This window comes from Zasmidium cellare (genome assembly GCF_010093935.1).
Source record: "Zasmidium cellare ATCC 36951 unplaced genomic scaffold M409scaffold_14, whole genome shotgun sequence".
Taxonomy (NCBI): Eukaryota; Fungi; Ascomycota; class Dothideomycetes; order Mycosphaerellales; family Mycosphaerellaceae; genus Zasmidium; species Zasmidium cellare.
The window spans coordinates 771899-790287 of NW_022986958.1; the positions used below are offsets into that span (position 1 = coordinate 771899).

Genomic DNA, 18389 nt, shown 5'->3' on the forward strand with positions numbered 1-18389 from the left:
TGCTTTCGGGACCCGGAGCACCGAGAATTGCGCAGCCCATCTGGGAGCGGGAGTGCGAGCGTACAGCAAAGAGCCAGGCAGCCAAACGTCCATATATTCTCAAAGTCTCCCTTGCACTCCATTCCGGCTGCCTTTTCTTTGCTTGATTCCTCTATGCAGACGGCTCGAGACCGATGTCGTTTTGTATCAAACAAAGGAATGACGCCGCCGCCGCCCTCCTGTCTCGTCTGCTCCCTTTCCTGGCTTGGCCCTCGTACCCGCTCGTGAGTACCGGTCAAACCGGTCTCTGATTCCCGCCGTCGCCGACGACCTCGCATAGAAAGAACCGCGGGCGTCGTTCACGCACCCGACCATACGACAAGACACGACGAGGAGAGCCGCAGCATGTCGTGCTGTGCCTTATCACCGCCATCCTCACGACTCGCGACTCGTCAACAGTGGCACTGCCAAGCCGGCGTCGGTTCGCGGTGGCTTGCCCTAGGCCAATGCGCTCTTCTTTCTCCTCCACTCACAGCCGCGTGAAGGAAGTCGTGGTTTCGATGTTGCCATCGCTAAGACGCATCTCTATCTTTCCGGGAACACGGCCGCGCTTACGAGCAAAGCATCGAGAGCGCTGTACATGCCAGACTTGGTATTCGTCCCCCAGATTCACACCACACGCTGCGCTGAATTGTTCCTGCCAGGAACGCTCTGCGCCCTGCGCCGACGTCACCGGGCAAAAGTAGCGGTCTCCAACCTAGCTTCAGTGGCGAATCTACTTGCGGTGATTTCTTCTGACCTGGCCGAGATTGCTTGGATTGGGGAGACAGCTTTGAAACAGACGCATGTCTTCACCTTGGCGCTACGCAATCACCGAAAGGTTGGAATTGAGTGCTGATGGTCCGACTCCACCGCAGCCGCGCACAATCCTCCTGAGATGATGCGAAGTTTCCGCGACTATACTTGGACGAATTCGCAATGCCGTTTTTGCTCGAATCGCTGCGCCACGTTGATATCGCACTCCCTGCTTCATGGAAGTTTGCTCACATTTGGGCACTCGCGGATCGGCTTGGCACGGCAGACATCCCCACCGAGCTCTTTGCTTGGTGAGAGCGGGAAGCCGCGAGCGCCCTTGTCGCCGCATCGTGGCAACGTGCGCGGCGCCATGTCGCGTGGGTTGCTCCAACCCCCGGTTATCTGAATCTGCCGCTTGATGCAAGTCTCTCTCATGTTTCTTTGTTTTAATATTCTCCTACAACACTACGCAAGTCCCCATGCTCTCTTTACCTCGCCGCTGTGTGCCATGAGGCACGGTGGCAGCAGTCCCCCTACGCTTGTCTCTCTTTCCCAGCATGGCCTGGATTAAGCACGTGCGAAGCGCGATCAAATTGATTTTGGTCGTGCTCGCTGTTCTTCTCTCCTTGTTCCTGGTCCATCAATGTTTCTTGCCGATACTCGCCTTCGTCTTCCCAAGTCTTGGCTCGACATTTTTCGACCTGGGAGTCTACGGCCTATATCCTACGCAACAATACATATCATTTGACCTCCTTGGACCGCAAGCGAGACGAGTACGATGGGACGACCGGTGCGATAATGGCTACCTGCTCATGACGCCCAATGGCCCTTCAGTTGAAAGGCCTGGCCCGATGATGCTGGATGCGAAGGGCGAGTTGGTTTGGATGTCGGACGACTTTGGCGCCACCGCAAATCTCAAGGTCCAACGGTACAAGGGCGAGGACTACTTGACGCTATGGAGTGGCGAGAAGGCCGCAACGTCAGGTAAAGGTGTCTACTTCATGGTAAAATCAAGCTCCACGTCCCTGAAAAGCCGGACTTCTAACTTGTCTCAGATCGATTCCACGTATCAGGTCGTGCGCATGGTTTCGGCGATGGGGAAGGATCTATTTGGAGACCTTCACGAATTCAAAATCACCGAAAGCGGAACCGCGCTGCTGTCAATCTACAACACTACTACCGCAGACCTAAGAGGAATGGGCAGAGGTCGAGGGGCCAATGGATGGATTGTTGACAATCTCTTCCAGGAAATCGATCTCGAGACCGGCGAATTGCTCTTTCAATGGTCGGCAGCTGCGAACTTTAACCCCATGGAAACATACATGACGAATCCGTTTGGGGGCTACTGGGAGAGCATTCCATTCGACTTCTATCACTTGAACAGTATCGACAAGGACTCGCAAGGAAACTACCTCATCTCGTCCAGACACTTCCACCATGTGACGTGCATCAGTCCAGCTGGTGAGATTCTATGGATTCTGGGAGGCCGGGACAATCAATTCGAGGACCTATCCGAAGGACGAGCGACCGACTTCAGATGGCAGCACGATGCGCGATGGGTTTCAGAGGAAGAAGGCATTCTGACGCTCTTTGACAACCAGAAAGCAGGACCACTGCATTCTGATGCCGCAGCCAGCCGAGCCATGTTCATCAAGCTCGATATCCCCAACCGAACCGCAGAACTGGTGCAATCAATGGAGTCCTTACAAGGCATTCTGGCGTCTTCCCAAGGCTCGGTACAGGTTCTGCCGGACAGCGAGCACACTTTCGTCGGCTGGGGCTCTGCAGCTGCGTACTCTGAGTACGACCAAGCGGGGGAGATGTTATGCGAAACGCACCTTGGAGCCTCATGGTTCTACTGGTTCGAGCGCTTCAAGTCTTACCGCACAACAAAGACCTTCACCTGGCGAGGCAATCCTAAGAGCCCGCCTCAGGCCAAGATCGAGGACGCCTCGCTTTTTGTCAGCTGGAATGGTGCTACTGAGGTCGCATACTGGGCGCTCGAGGCGTCGCGCGATGAGGCATCTTCAGAAATTGCTGTCGGAGCTCAGACCGAGGATCTTCGATCGCAGAGATGGGAGAATATCGACATCATCCCGAAGGCGGGCTTTGAGGGGGCGTTCGACCTGCCAAGCCTGCCCTCAAGCGAGAGGCCCTTCACACATTACCGCGTGGCTGCTCTCGACAAGGAGCACGCTATCTTGCGATACTCAGACCCCATTGGTTACGACGAAGACAGCACCGAATCCTCGACACTGATGATTCTATTCAAACTCTTCTTGGTAGTCGGCATCTTGGCAGGTGTCCCACTCATGTTCAAGTTCTACCGCTCAGGACAGTCCTTCCGCTCGTGGTCGAATACGCAAAAGCCTGTCTGGGCGGATTGGACCCCACCGTCTTCCTACTTGAGACGGGCGCATCGCTCTGTGCCCTCCGAATGGATTAAGATGAAGTGGACGGGTGCACGGCGGCCGAGATGAGCTGGAAGGGGGATGTGGCTTTCTAACCCTTACTGCAGCCGCCGCGGACTGCCGATGTCACTGATTTCGCTTATCAAAAGCGATTTTCAGCCGCTCCTGACAGCATGCCAAGTGCGATTATCCCGCTACATAGGGTCTTGTGGCCGGACAGTCAACTTCGACTGCTCGTTGCTGTCGTCCTGTGACAGGCGCCCTCAACCCGTCTTTTGCTCGATGTCTTCCATACAGAACGAGAAGACGCTACTCCAGGAACAATGTTCGTCCACTAGAGCTTGGAAGAGGCGGCAGTCACGGACGTCAAGAAGCCATCGGGTTTGGCACAGAATCAAGACCTCATCCTACTCGAGCTAACATCTCGAACACACAAGAAGGCGAGTAGGATTCGATTTGGAGACCTTGGATGTTGTCGAGGGGGTCTCCTCGCGAAGGTGCAAAGTTCCAAGAGACAGGTCTTGAGAGAGGAGACCATGCCTTGGGTAGAACCGCCGCTTCGAGCGGTCAAGAAGGATGACGCTGGCAAGGTGTATGTACGACCTAGGCAAATACCAGACCGCATGTCCGAAACAGGCTTCTGCATCTCGTACAGCTTTGTTCGTGTTACAGTCCGTCCCAATGATCCGGTTATAGGGCGGCGAGTCCGGCGACTAACGGATGTCTTGCTCGTCGCGTTCCGGTGGCGAGGCCCGGCCGCCGCTGCGTGTCAACCTTGTTGATGTTTCAGTTGACAAGTTGACTTTGAAGTTTCCTTGACTCCGCGATGAATGCAATGATCAAAAGGCGAGCCTGATAGCTATCATCTGGCGGTGATGAACAGAGACGATTCTTCTCTGTGGAAGTATATGCGAGCACGTGGGCAGTAGATCTCAGCCCACTTTGAAAGGGTGAGTTCAAGGTATGACTGACTCTATTCCTTTCTCCTCGTATAGTGCTTCAAAGAACAGCAGAGTGCTTCAAAGAACAGCAGAATCCTTCAACAATGCAGTCACCCCGGATGAGCGAGAAGGACGAAGTAACCCCTCTGTTCGTCAGTCTGGGCATGCTGGTCCTGGACGAGCTCCACCTCCCAGACAGCACGACTCAACACAATGTCATCGGCGGCTCAGGGGCATACAGCACCCTTGGGGCACGGCTCGCAGTGGAGGACAGCCAGAGCCGGAGAATAGCAAGTTTCGTTCTGGCGGGCCACGACTTTCCATACGACAAAGTCGAGAAGCATTTCCGGCCGTGGGGAATAGACTACACTATCAAAAGGTTACCCACTACAATGTCAACGAGAGGAAGGCTCGAGTATCATGATTGGAAGTTCGAACGTAAGGCATCCTATGCCCAACACAGGGGTAATTGTGACTGATGAGAGTCTTTCCACAGACAAATCCTACTCATATCTCACAACACCTCTACAACCACGGCCCATCGACCTTCCACTACGCTTCCTTCAGTCCTCTACCTTTCACCTCCTGTCCAGCCCTGACGTCCTCTCAACACAACTCTCAGAACTCTCTCAGCGCCGACTCGAGCATGGCATCACAGTTCAACCCCTCTTGGTTTGGGAGCCCGCCCCACTATCTTGCACCGCGAACTTCCTCGATGCGTATATCGACGCCGCGAGACTTGTTGACGTCTTTTCACCGAACCATGTGGAACTTCTGGGACTCTGTGAGCGATCGTTGAAGAAGCATGAAAGCTTTGACAAAGGTCTTATCGAAGCCTGTGCGACTAGGTTCTTCGCCACTGAACACTCGAACCCAAGGATCTGTATCGTTCGCTGTGGCGAGCACGGCGCCGTTGTGCTGGAACGAAACCAGTCGCCAGACTTCCGTGTCAAAACGACCTGGGTCGCTCCATTCTTCTCCCCGGCCGAAGCCGGTCGTGTGGTAGATGCTACCGGCGGTGGCAATACTTTCTTGGGAGCTTTTGCTGTCGAGTATCAGCAGAACAGGGGTGATGCTGTCCTAGCTGCCAGGAAGGCTAGTGTCGCTGCGAGTTTTGCTTTGGAGCAGATTGGACCGCCTGATTTTGGTGAAGGGACGTGGAATGGTGTTACGGTGGAGGGGCGGATGGGAGAATACCTGAAAAGGGTGGAGAATAGTTGAAAGTGCTGAGTTGTTGTTAATATGTTTTGAAAGGAGGCACAGTCAGAGGTGTACTGTACACGCCTTTGATGGTAAATCGGCGCTCGATTGTCTGTGATCTAAAATTTAACAAAGTGTCGTATCTTCCTTGCCGTAAGTACTCGAATGATTCGCTCCCGTGGTATATTGTTTCGTGCTACTCCTTTTTGAACGCCTCGCTCGCTGAAGACATAATCCAGATCATTACCCACAAACCACCTAGAAACTTCACACAACCTTGCCTGTCATTCAATGCCTCCTCGTCTTAACCAAAACCCACCTCCCATACGCATAGACCTCCGGCCTCACGCCCTCCGTCCCTTTCGACTGGATCGACGCAGCAATCCACTGCTTCCCCTGCGCCTCGATCCTCTGCGCCTGCACCCTCACCCAGGCCTCCGGCGCAGCATCTTCGAGAGTATCGTAATTGTATCCCAATTCGAACTCCTCGGCGGCGGCATTAGGCCCGTAGACGAGCTGGCCGACAGCTTCTTCCAGCGCGGATTCTAGGAAGTCTTCGTAGCCCGAGGGGGTTGAGGGGAGTCGTTGGACCCATTGAACGAGGTTTGGCGCTTGTTGTGGTGTTGTGGGAGATGTTGAGGTGATGGAGGTACGGCGACCGGTGGCGAGTTGAGAGCACCGCTTGACGAAAGAGGAACGATGGTGTTGCTTTGAGGGCATCTTTGGTGAGCTGGGTTGGGATTCGTAGATGCGGAAGTTGATGAGCTTGGCTTCTTCTTGTGTTCGTAGGATTGATGTTGAGGGGATGTTGCTCATGCGTTGGATGGAGCCTCGACGAAGGGCCATGGCGTCGTGGAGGGTGGGTTGAAATGTACTCTCGACGCAAGCCATTGTAACAAGTGTGACGTCTTGCAGTGGCAGAGTATGGTGTGATGCGAGAGAGATCTTGCTTTGCAATAGCAGTGCAGAAAGATTTGAAAGATTCTGTGTTGACAAAACTAAAGCTGGGTCAGCACGTCGCTCTATATCTTCAAGCTCCTCGAACACGGAATGTGGGCGGATACTTTTTGGGAAGGTAGTCAGACGCGTGCAACGTGAAGCGGCGCCCACAACAGGTACCTTTTTGTCAGCAATGGGAGCGCCGCTGCTCCGACTCCATGGCGCCAGCCTTACCAAAGGGCACCACGCTGCGGTGTCAGGACCCGGAGTCGGTGATGGAAGTCTAAGTTTACTAACGATGTTGCATGGTGAGTTCACGGCATGCTGCAGCTTTCGAGCAACCTTGACGAGAACTCAGCCACATTCGTCCAAGGTTCTGTTCGTCCCGAGTTCTTTGCGTCTTTTGAGAATGCGCCGGGCCGTTTCTAGACTGTTGTGCGAGCTCCTCGTGGCTATCCATGGTCTGCATGCGTATGACTACACCTGCTGGCTGCCAAGCAGAGAGCCCATGGGTACTTGCCGGATAAGGGAGCTACTCTGTATTGTATTTCTGCTGGAGTTTCTTCTTCAAAATACAAGGCTGTTTCTTATCACCATCATCTCTGTGCATCACAGAAGCAAGGTGGTTCTAGTCATCGTTCCCAGCAGCATTGTTTCCGAGAAGAGAGAATAGCAGCACGCGTTCGGCGAACACAACAGCTGACAAAATAGCGGTGTTTGTCATTCGTCCCTCGCTGGGTTTCCGTGTCTGTCGTACGACGAGATATTTCCTGTTCCTGTGCTGGTGCAACAGACAGCACGCGTTGTATTACTCGAAGCTTCCGCCATTGTGAAGAGCCGGACTTGAGCGATGAGCTGGCGTCATCAACATGATCTCGTCGAGCTTGGTAGAAGGCTTTTGTCGGGTGCCCTGCAGCAGCACGCATGGCCTCGCCTGATAGAGCAGTTGTCGAGTGAGATGGAGGTGCAGAAGATGGCTGAAGTGCGAGCTTTGTTGGCGCTAGTGAGAAAAAGTGGAGAACAGAGTTTGGAGATTGTTGGTGGGGTGAATCAGAATAACATCTTTCTTCCTCATCGTCGCTCTTGCACCCTTTTCCTGTCGGTATCTCGCACTTGATTCTACCTTCTGGAATGAACACACTGGCAGTAAACAGAGTACTCGCCGCTGTGTAATCATCCATGCTGGTCGACTGTCACCGCAATGCAACCATGTCCTCCGCTTGCATCCCGCCAAACGCCACATTTTCCGTGCCCGGAACGCCCAATATGCATGCCTCCATCCTCTCGTCACGCAGAAAGGAACTTCCTAAAGCAGAAGCTACTGAAAGACGATGCCAAGATTGATGAAATCACCTCGTGCTTGCTTTCCATCATCAAGCAAAGTGCTTGACAATTTTCTTACATTCGCTTGCAACGATGAGGAGTCATCATGTCACCAGACAATGGGTTCCAGAACGCAGCCACATCCAAGTGTGCAGTGCAACGGTATTGGAAGATTGGCGGCAGGGCCGGTCGCTTCGGACTCGTCTCCTGATATCGGGATGGACACGTGCTGACTGCTGACAGTGCTTCCGAAATGGAAGCGTGAAGCCGATGTTCGATGCCGAGTTAGAGACTCGTTGATTGTCAGGGGAGTCATTCGCCAACACTGAGCAACACTACGCATCTCGCAACGTCCACCATGACACTCGTTACCACCTGCTAATGACCCTCTGCATCCCACAGAGGTATTCGGATTTTTACTCCTCACTTATGCCGATCCCAGGTACTCTCGAAAGTCCCAATCCACTGACCCCAACCAGCGACTTTGCCTTCAACAAGCGTCTTGAGCTCTGGAATCGCCGGCGGCTCGCGATCCTTCTTCAGATTCAAAGGCTCCTTGAGAGCGACGACTTGGAAAAAGTAGCGATGGCTACCATGTCCGAGAGGCGGCCTTGCAGGAATGTACACGATGTTCCTTCTGTTCTTGCCAACGGTGAAGCCGCCTTTGATGATGTTCTTCTCGCCTTCTTTGCGGACAAGCTCGAGATCCGCATGCTCGATCTTCGATCGGGTTGCTGGCACTTCGGCGTAGATACCGTGAGGATTGGAGTGACCTAGTGGAGCATCTGGATCTTCGAAGACGAGAAGATACTCCTTGACTGTCGCGGCATCCATGCTCGGTGACAAAGTCCACTTGATCTCTGGAATGCGACCTGAGCCCCACGCTCCGTGTTCCTTCCCAAGCTTGGATTCTGAAGGACCAATCTCTGGCGCTTCGACAGTGATGTTCGGCTCGGAGAATTCTTTGAATGCCGGTGCTTTGCAGAACAGATCGTGGTCGTTTCCTCTACGCCCAGAAAGAAGCTTGCCCAGGAACCACTCGGGATAGTCGGTCAAAGGCATTTTAGAGACCGGCCGAAACAGCAAACGAGACTGACGATATGTGCCACGATTGTCCTGGCGGCCTCCTCGTTTTAGGAGGGCGGACGCACTTACCTAGTATCATCAGTGGTCTGACAGCTTGATCTGTTCTCGTACGCCTGGCTTCTTTCGCCAATCCTTACGAGATGACAGGATGGAGGGCATGATTTCCACGCTTCAGGCCTATTTCGCTCAAGTCTTCGGTGATGAAACGCTCGAGCACCTCGCCAAAAGAGGAATTTGGCTCAGATTCATGGGCGTCGGCTGCATCTGAGTCTTAACGCCGCCTTCTGTTGCGCCGAAAGGATCGCTGTACTCCGGCATCGGCCACGGTATTTGGTGAGCTTTTGGCAGTCCACGTCGACCCTTTTGCCCGGGCCCTACCCATTCACAAGACGAACAAATTGTCTCGTAAAGCCGCCAGAGCAACCCGTCCTATCCTCTTAAATCGAGACTCCATTTCGTGGATAATCCATCTCAGTACAACACATAGTGGAGGATCTTGAACAAGAACGATGACGTCTTTGCATCCCGGTGGTATTCGGTCTCAATGACAGAAGCACAGTCACTGCAACACGGTTTGTTCATCCCTTCCACTCACGTGGGAGATTTCCTTATACCAAAAGCGTAAAGACAAGGCGCCAAAGACGAGACTCTCACTCGTAGGGCGCGACTCATCCGTCTTTCGATCTCTCTTTCGCAAAGACGCCGTCGAGTCACCCAATTCCCTTAACCATTTACGGACAACCAGGACGGACAAGTGGGAAGAAAGGGCCAGACCTCACTTCGCGCGTGTCACTTCCAAATAGCACGAGCTCTCCCAGAGATTGCATCATACCAAAGGCGGGCACCTTAAACTTTATGAAGCTCCAAGATGGGAAGCTATAAAATGGTTGTTGGACGGCGACCGGCAACGCATATAGCAACTGCCGCTTCGTTACACGAGACCCGAGAGCCAAGCAATATACACGGCAAACCATAGAGAACAGCCAACAAGAAATTGAGAACAGCTGAGAGATACAATAACATGGCTCCAGTAATTCATTTCGATTACGGTAACAATCCCACCCCTCCTCCCTCCCCTCCCACCAGCTAGCTAACCAAAACAGACTTCTCCCCCTACGGTCAAAAAACCAAACTCCTCCTCGCCGCCACCCAAACCCCCTTCCAAAAGTCCGACCAACCCATCGTCCTCCCCCGCCCGGACCTCCAAGCCCTCGGAATCGCCTATCGGCGCATCCCCCTCCTCGCCATCGGCAAGGACGTCTACGTTGACAGCGCCCACATTATTCAGAAGATTCTCTCCGAGCTCGCCGTCAAACCCATCAAGCGCTCACCCGCCGACCACGCCTACGCCGTCTGGGGCGACACGGTCTTCTCGGAGGCGCTGGCGATGATTCCCTCCGAGATGCTCACAGAGGGCTTCGTGAAAGACCGGGAGGCGATATTCCCCTTCCTGACGCGACCCGATCTCAAAACCCTGCGTCCCAGCGCCGTGGCGCAATTCCGCTCCCGACTGCGACAGGTCGAGGAGGAGTTCCTCGCGGGTTCGGCGGGGCCTTTCATCGGCGGGTCCGAGATCTCGCTCGCGGATATCCATGTCGTGTGGACGCTGCGGTGGGCGTTGAAGAATCTGGGCATTGGCGAGAAGGAGGGCGCGGGCAGGGAGCAGTTTCCGAAGGTGTGGAAGTTGGTGGAGAGTTTGCCTGAGGCGGCGCCGGAGGTTTTGGATGCGAGTACGGTGAAGAAGAGGATTTTGGGGAGTGAGTATACGGCCAAGGGGCCGGTGGAGGTGGAGGCGGGGGATGCGTATGGGATTGAGAAGGGGGCCAGTGTTAATGTGGAGAGTTTTGAGTGAGTCTTCCCTTTTCGTGCTCGGCGACCTGTGTGGTGGGTTGTTCAGCTGACATATCTGTGATAGTTCGACCCCTGGGAGTTTCCCGCAAGCTGGCAAGCTGGTCGGCACGACGATCGACGAAGTCGTGATCGAGATCAAAGATGGCATCAGGCTGCATTTCCCCAAGATCGGATATATCGTTCGACGCCAGTAAGGAAGAACGGTGTCACCTCTACTCGTGTCGAACAAGGCTGAGACGATTGGAATGTGAAACAGGAAAGACACCCCTCGACTTTAAGATCTTCGTCATCGCCTCTCACGAAGCTTCTCATATCACTCATATACTCCAAAAAAAAAACCTTTACTCATATTACTGACTTCACCCCTCCCAAACCCCCACCCCCTTCCTCCGCACCACATCCTCCCCATCCCTCGCCACAATCCCCCACTCCGCGACCGTCGCTCCGGTCCCATTCCGCTCATTCTCCGTCCCCACCGTCGCCCAATTCCCCTCAATCTCCAACGTCGCATACCGCGCACTCCACACCACCCCTTCGAGCGTCACATTCGTCGTGTTAGAACTATACGGCCGGATAATAAACTGATCCGCCTCATCGAAGGGGTCACTAACGGTGACGTTCGCCGAGCTCGTGACGTTCAGAGGCGGGACGGATGAGGTGTCGGAGAGGTTGTGGAAGGCGACGCGGTAGGACGTGGGGGGCGCTTGGGCCCAGTCGAAGGTTATGCGGGTTATGGGGACGAAGGGTTGCGGGAGGGAGACGGTTATGGAGGCGGTGCGGTTGGATTGCGTGGGTTGCCATTTGGTGGAGATGGCGCCGTCGATGGCGGAGAGGGGGAATTGGCCCGGTTCGTAGGGGTCTGGGGAGGTGATGGGGCGGCATTGGGCGAGGTTGCCCGGGGTGGTTTTGATGGTGCCGATTTGGCGGTTGGGGATTGTGAGGGTGGTGTTGATGGGGAGGTCGAGGACTTCGGTGCCTGTTAGGGAGATTGTGACGGGGATCGAAGTGTTCGCGAAGGTGCTGTTCGCAGTCGAGAGGGGCGTTCCCAGTCTCCTCAGCGTCGTGTGCGTTTGGTTTGAGTACGCCTTGATGGGCCATCCGTTCCAGTAAATCGTACGGAACTCCAATTGCGGGATCTGAGGCGGTAGCGAGGGGTCGATGTCGAGAGTATCCGGGTTGAGACGCAGACCAAGATACCCAAACACCGCGACACGATTCGCACCCCCAACTCCCGTCAAAAAGGGAAACGCAGGATGTGTGCCACCGTTGACAGACCAGTCATCAATCAGCTGCTCGCTGAACTGGAACCACGGACCCCTCGTATACGGCTGCGAGCCATACAGATCGTACGTATACGACGAGCATCCCGAGGGACTCTCCCGATTCGCAATAATACTGAACACCCCGTACGTCATCGCCGGCCCATCAGGAGACTGCGCGCTGGCGTAGTAGTCCAGATTGCTCAGCGTGTAAGGGTTCGGGAATTGCAGAAAGTCGTCGATGAGCACTATATCCGCCTGCTTGACGGTGATGCTACCATTCTGCGTGGCGTATTCGAGGATGATGTTCGCGTCGTTGTTCACGGGAATCGTGATGTGCGAGGAGATGTTCGTCCAGGTGGCGTTGGCCTCCATGCCGAAGCGTTCTCGCAGGTCATTGGTGCTGTTCAGATGGCTGGACATGAGGACCATGGTGAACCCGACGTTGTTCTGGAAATTAGCGTATTCATCTGGGTCCGTCCCGTTGTACAGCTCGTACAATCCCGTCGTCTCGTTGAAGTCCACCAGCTCAGCGTACAGGTTCGCAATCGACTCATAGATCGGGAACAACTCGCCCTGGAAAAACTCCGTATCGCCAGTAACAGTCCAGTAGTTGTAAAACTCCAGACCAATATCGCCATTCAGATGATACTGGTAATCGAAACATGGTCCCGTTCCAGTGCAGTTTCCAAACCTCCCGCTCGTCCAGGGGTATGCGGCTGCTGCATCAGAGAACTTGCCCGTTTCGTTCTGGCTGGACTGGTACGCCGTGTCGATGTTCGCTTGGGCTTGAGGGTAGAGCTTGACCCGATATTGGGCGATTTGCTTCGCGGCTTCTGGGAAGGCCACGACGAGGCCGGGCTGCATCCAGACTTCGGTATCCCAGAAGACGAGACCGGCGTAGCAGGATCCACCCAAACCGCACACGCTGATACTGTTGGTCTGCAGTCTCGTGTTATTACCAGCAGCGATAAAGGCGTTCTCGCTGATAGTGTTCTGCAGCAGCTGGAAAGGATTCGTGATGGCCGTGATCTGCAGTTCCTGGACATTCTCATCGAACGGCAAAGAGCCATTCACATCCCTGAAACTGTCGACACTGTCCGCCGGCATCACAGTCCTCCACTCGTCCACGTGCGACCGGAATAGCGCCTCGAATCCAGCATTCGCTCCGGTCCAGGAGGCGTTCAAAGCCGTCGAATGCGGCATCTCGAACGCATCGCTCGAAGCACCGCCGACATACTTCGTGACCGTCGACGTCCGTCCCGCAGTCAGAGCGACCGTCACAGCCTGCGCAATCGTGGAAGCATTGCCACTCCCTCCCGGAAGCTCATCCTCTTGGACCTGCACCCGACTCGCAGTATCACAACTTTCATCCCCGACCAACGCCGACGCAATATAAGCCGTGACATTCCCCAACCCAGCAGGTCTCACCGCACTCCAAATCATTGCCCACGCATCATAGTACCCTTTCCCCGCAAACTCCGTCCGCACAGCACAATCCCCCTCCAGCAGATCCACCACCGTGACATTGACATCCGTCTCCCGCGCCGTCAACTCCACCCTCACAACGGCCGTGTTCACAAGCAACTTATGCACAAACAGCGTATACCGCACATCAATCCCCCCCTCGAACCCCTCCGGCGTCCACGTATAATTCCAAAACATCACACCCCGCCTCACATCCAGACTCGAACTGAAATCCGCAATCTCATCCCCATCCACACTCGCATCGAGCACCGAATCCCCAACCCGCAGCACCAACCCGCCCCAATGCGGCACCCCACTAATGACACTCTCCCCACCATACTGATTCAACCACTCGAAATTCGTCCCATTCGTCGTCGGCTGCGAGTCCCAAAACCCGCTGATCGTCGCGAAACTCTGTCTTCTGTCAAACAGCGGCCAGCCCTGGATGTTGTCCCCGTTTACGGGCACGTCGACGTCGAAAAAGGGCCCGACGGCCGCGAGGTTGATGCCCAGGTAGCCGTTGGCGAGGGAGGCGCGGGATTGGTAGTGGTGCGCGTCGAGGGCAGTGGTCGTGAGGGTCCAGGTCGTGTCATCCCATGTGGTGCCGTTAAAGCGCGTTGGGTAGATTGTGGCCAGGATGGGGATGGGTAGCGCTGTGAGCGCTAAGGCTGTGAGGAGCATGTTTGCTGAACATTTTGGTCAGCCATGTTTTGATATTGGACCCAATCATGTGAGAGGGTAGTTGTGTAGATGCCGAAGTCCTTCTTCTTCCTCAATCCTCAATCCTCATTCCCACCCTGTTGTCCACCATCTCCTCCAAAAACCTCACATATAAAATCGAATCCCACTCACCAGGTTCACCACACCACGTTCCAACTCAATCCCCACCAAACAGACTTTCGTTCCTGACAACCAGCTCCAAAAGGTCTTCGGAAGCTCACTCGGTACCACCAGCTCAGCTCACTTCCCAGCAAACACAAACACAACACAAAGTCAACAAAGAAACGTCAGGTGGTGGGAAACAGCGAGATCATGAGGTCAAAGTCACACCCACCTAAATGACCATGTCATAAAACTCAGCTGGAACATTCGGTCCGTCTGGTGCATGCATTCGCCTGGAAGATCACAAACATCCAAGACCGCCACAGCCACGAGGGATTCAGGGTGACGTCGGCCAACTCTGTTCCCCGCATTTAGCCGAGAGAGGCAGGAATGTGGGGTCGCGCTTGCAGACGCTAGTGAAACTAACAAGGCACGCACGTGAACTCCGCGGGGGCGAACAACGTGCAAGACTCGTGGTTGACCGGGAAAAGCTTCCAGTCTTTGCAGACCTGGTTTCCATTCACGCATCGATTCGTCGCATCCCTTCTATATCCGTGATTCTATCCCCACTGTGTTCATTCCATTTCATTCCCGTAACGTTGAAGTATCGCCTTCCCCCACACAAGAGTATGTTAAACCCCATTGGTATTTCCTTGGTCTCCTTTTGATAAAGAGAGAGAGAAAACGCCTTCGCTTGAACGCTGTCAATCAAAAAGGTGGTGTGTTGAAACACATGCTTCTTTTTCTCGCATGCATCTTGTTGATGATCCCTTCTCGGGGTCGCGGTGGAACTGTAGTTGAGTGTTCTGCCGCATTGACTGTGAGAGGGTGTTTGTCTATGTCGGTGCTGGTGCCTCGACGCCTGTGAGGCCCTCGACTGTTTCGACTGGAGCGCAGCTAGAAAATGTTAGCATTGAACGTGAATTTTTCAAGTTGAAGGAAGATGTGACTGACCTGCAGAATAGATTCATATCACCATACGCATCGTCCAACCGAGTGACTGGAGGCCAGAACTTCTTCTCCTTCAGCCAGTCCAGTGGGTATGCAGCCTTTTGGCGGTCGTAAGGACGTTTCCATTCGGACAAGATGAGATCCTTCATACTGTGAGGGGACATCTTGAGGACGTTGCCCTCCTTAGGCTGCTTGCCCTCTTCGACCTCAGCAATCTCCTCTCGAATGGAGATCAAGGCGTCGCAGAAGCGATCCAGCTCATTCTTCGACTCCGACTCGGTAGGCTCAATCATCAAAGTGTTTGCCACAGGCCAGGACATTGTAGGAGCATGGAAACCGTAATCTTGCAGACGCTTGGCAATGTCGATAGCCTCAATGCCTGCAGTCTCCTTGAACTTGCGTACGTCCAGGATGAACTCGTGGGCACATCTGCCATTCTCGTTGGTGTAAAGGATGGGATAGTACGGCTTCAGACGGGACTGAATGTAGTTTGCGTTGAGCAGCGTGATCTTGGTGGCGTGAGTGAGGCCACGAGCTCCCATCATCTTGATATATGCCCAGCTGATTGGCAAAATGCTAGCAGAGCCCCATGGCGCACCAGAGACTGGCGCAATTGCCTTTTCGCCGCCGACGTTTGCGACAAGTGGGTGGCCAGGTAAGAATGGTGTGAGATGCTCAGCAACACCAATCGGTCCTACACCTGGGCCACCGCCACCATGGGGAATACAGAAGGTCTTGTGCAAGTTGAGATGGCAGACATCAGCGCCGATGGAGCCAGGCGAGCAAAGACCGATCTGAGCGTTCATGTTGGCACCATCCATGTAGACTTGACCACCATACTTGTGGACAAGATCACAAGCCTCCTTGACATTCGGCTCGAAGACACCGAACGTCGAAGGGTATGTGATCATAATGGCACCGAGCTCATCCTGGTACTTCTTGCACTTGGCTTCCAGATCCTGCATGTCCAGATTTCCAGTGCTGTTCTCGCACTTGATCGTGACCACCCGCATACCTGCCATTGCAGCGGACGCTGGGTTAGTGCCGTGGGCAGATACCGGAATGAGACAAATGTCACGCTTCGTGCCTGGTTGTTGCTCAAAGTATTTGCGAATAACACGAAGACCAGTGAATTCTCCCTGGGCGCCAGAGTTGGGCTGCAAAGATACAGAGTGGAAGCCAGTAATCTCTGCCAGATCCTCCTCCAGCTCTTTGATCATCTGCATATAGCCGAGAGTCTGCTCCCGGGGTGCAAATGGGTGGATATTGGAGAACTCGGGCCAGGTGACAGGAAGCATCTCCGTGGTGGCGTTCAGCTTCATTGTGCATGATCCGAGCGGAATCATGGAGTGCACGAGTGAAAGGTCCTTGGACTGCAGATGATGCATGTAGCGAAGGATCTCGGTCTCGGAGTGGTATGAGTTGAAGACGGGATGGTCGAGGTACCCAGAAGTACGCTTGAGCGACTCAGGAAGACTGCTCAGCGCCTCAACGCCTTCAGCAAGCTTGTCGACGTCGACTTGCTCTGTAGTGAAGGCACGGAAGATCTCCTCAATCTGCTTCTTCCCGACAGTCTCATCGATGGTAATGCCGATGTGGCTGTCGTCGATCACGCGGAAGTTGGTCAAGAAGTTCTGAACCGTCTTGCTAGCGAAGCCAGGTGCGTCGTGTTTCTTCACGACAACAGTGTCGAATGCAACAGGCTGCTTGACCTCGAGGCCACTGTCTTGAAGGCCTTTGGCCAGGACCTGGGTCATTTTGGCCACTTTCTCGGCGATGCGCTTAAGACCAGTTGGACCGTGGTAGATGGCGTACATGGCACTCATGTTGGCAAGAAGCGCCTGGGCAGTGCAGACATTGCTCGTGGCCTTCTCTCGTCGGATATGCTGCTCACGGGTTTGCAGAGCCAGACGAGCGGCGTTGTCACCTAGTCGATCCTTCGAGAGACCAATGAGACGGCCTGGGATCTTACGCTTGTGCTTTTCGCCAACAGCAAAGAAGGCTGCGTGAGGGCCTCCAAAGCCAAATGGCACACCAAAGCGCTGTGCGTTGCCAAAAGCTACATCAGCACCGAACTCGCCTGGTGGAGTGAGCAGGGTCAATGCAAGCAGGTCCGTTCCCACAGCAAATGTGCCTTGCAGGTTGTGTACTTTGTCTGCCAAGTTCCTGTAGTCTGCGACTCCACCGAGAGTGTCTGGGTATTGTCCAAGTACACCGATGAGATCTTCACCAACATCGTCTACCAGCTTGCTGTTGTCTGCTAGGACGTCACCGACTTGGATGGTGATTCCAAAGCCCTGAGCACGGCTTTCCAACACGGCAATAGTCTGAGGGTGGCACAGATGTGAGACGAGATAGACTTTCTTAGCACGCTTCTGGCGAGCCTTAGGCAACGAGTTGAGGGAAAGTGTCATGGCCTCTGCTGCGGCCGTAGGCTCATCCAGAAGCGAAGCATTGGCAATGGCCATTCCGGTCAGATCGGTGACCATGGTCTGAAAGTTCAGCAGCGACTCCAAGCGACCTTGGCTGATCTCTGGCTGGTATGGTGTGTAGCTGGTATACCATGCTGGGTTCTCCAGAATATTACGCTTGATGACTTCGGGCACTCTCGTACCAGCATAACCGCAGCCGATATAGCTCTTGTAGACCTTGTTCTCGCTGGCAATCTCTCTCAATCGGTTGATAAGCTGGCTCTCTGAGTATCCGCCCTCGCTTGTAGCCACTGAGCCAGACTCGGGCATTGGACCTTCAACTTTAAGGTCTCTGCTCGACAGAATCGAAGGAGGCAGCACCTGCTTCACAAACTCATCCAAGCTGCTGGCTGGCGGGTCGAGAGCCTGCAGCATCTCTTCGGCCGTGGTGGCGGTTGGGCCGATGTGACGGCGAGGGAAGGTATCGAGAGGAGCGAAGAGGGAAGCATTGGGAATGTCCTGCTTGGGCTCGGCGGAGGTGGTGTCGCTCGTGGAGCTGGAGTAAAAGTTTCGGACGTTGGTGTGGGTAGCTCGCGACTGAATCGAGGCGATGCGTGCGATTGCTGGCGAGCGTGCCTGTGGACTGAAGATGAGGCATTTTGAGGACAGAGGCCGACGAGTGGCGAGCCATTGTGCGCGCAGCCTGAGGGCCGCCGAAGAGACAGACATGCTGTTGGTGGTGGTGTCGCAGTGAGGTGGGACTCGGGAACGAAAACGGCGGTAGATGGACTTGGTGGGACTCGGGATCAGAGGCGGGTGAGCATGCTGGACTCTGATCTTCCAAACAATGCAGCAGTTCTGTGTGCGTCGGAGGAGGAGGAGAGAAAGGCGAGAGGGTTGCAAATTGGGGGCCGCCGCAAGAGAGTGGTTGAGGTCAATCCCGTGGTCGGTGAC

The 18389-nt window shown here is 54.5% G+C and overlaps 8 protein-coding genes across 8 annotated transcripts; 3 read left to right on the forward strand and 5 right to left on the reverse strand.

Annotated features, from left to right (window-relative positions):
- Positions 1-1331: 1331 nt before the first annotated feature.
- M409DRAFT_22100 (uncharacterized protein) lies at positions 1332-3254 on the forward strand (the record flags this gene model as incomplete). Its single annotated transcript, XM_033806191.1, has 2 exons — positions 1332-1778; positions 1830-3254. 2 exons carry the CDS (start codon positions 1332-1334, stop codon positions 3252-3254), a joined length of 1872 nt encoding a protein of 623 aa, XP_033668844.1.
- A 976-nt stretch (positions 3255-4230) lies between these two features.
- Positions 4231-5347, forward strand: M409DRAFT_53895 (uncharacterized protein; the record flags this gene model as incomplete). The annotated part of the gene is made up of 2 exons (XM_033812496.1): positions 4231-4564; positions 4623-5347. The coding sequence occupies 2 exons, from the start codon at positions 4231-4233 to the stop codon at positions 5345-5347; spliced, it is 1059 nt and encodes a 352-aa protein (XP_033668845.1).
- Positions 5348-5614: 267 nt separating this feature from the next.
- On the reverse strand, positions 5615-6217 carry M409DRAFT_53896 (uncharacterized protein; the record flags this gene model as incomplete). Its single annotated transcript, XM_033812497.1, has 1 exon — positions 5615-6217. One exon carries the CDS (start codon positions 6215-6217, stop codon positions 5615-5617), a length of 603 nt encoding a protein of 200 aa, XP_033668846.1.
- Positions 6218-6897: 680 nt separating this feature from the next.
- M409DRAFT_53897 (uncharacterized protein) lies at positions 6898-7446 on the reverse strand (the record flags this gene model as incomplete). The annotated part of the gene is made up of 1 exon (XM_033812498.1): positions 6898-7446. One exon carries the CDS (start codon positions 7444-7446, stop codon positions 6898-6900), a length of 549 nt encoding a protein of 182 aa, XP_033668847.1.
- A 565-nt stretch (positions 7447-8011) lies between these two features.
- On the reverse strand, positions 8012-8650 carry M409DRAFT_53898 (uncharacterized protein; the record flags this gene model as incomplete). Its single annotated transcript, XM_033812499.1, has 1 exon — positions 8012-8650. One exon carries the CDS (start codon positions 8648-8650, stop codon positions 8012-8014), a length of 639 nt encoding a protein of 212 aa, XP_033668848.1.
- A 1045-nt stretch (positions 8651-9695) lies between these two features.
- M409DRAFT_65989 (uncharacterized protein) lies at positions 9696-10719 on the forward strand (the record flags this gene model as incomplete). The annotated part of the gene is made up of 3 exons (XM_033816745.1): positions 9696-9723; positions 9778-10522; positions 10590-10719. The coding sequence occupies 3 exons, from the start codon at positions 9696-9698 to the stop codon at positions 10717-10719; spliced, it is 903 nt and encodes a 300-aa protein (XP_033668849.1).
- Positions 10720-10884: 165 nt separating this feature from the next.
- M409DRAFT_65990 (carbohydrate-binding module family 32 protein) lies at positions 10885-13932 on the reverse strand (the record flags this gene model as incomplete). The annotated part of the gene is made up of 1 exon (XM_033816746.1): positions 10885-13932. The coding sequence occupies one exon, from the start codon at positions 13930-13932 to the stop codon at positions 10885-10887; it is 3048 nt and encodes a 1015-aa protein (XP_033668850.1).
- Positions 13933-14909: 977 nt separating this feature from the next.
- Positions 14910-18164, reverse strand: M409DRAFT_22106 (uncharacterized protein; the record flags this gene model as incomplete). The annotated part of the gene is made up of 2 exons (XM_033806192.1): positions 14910-14970; positions 15028-18164. The coding sequence occupies 2 exons, from the start codon at positions 18162-18164 to the stop codon at positions 14910-14912; spliced, it is 3198 nt and encodes a 1065-aa protein (XP_033668851.1).
- Between the last annotated feature and the right edge of the window lie 225 nt (positions 18165-18389).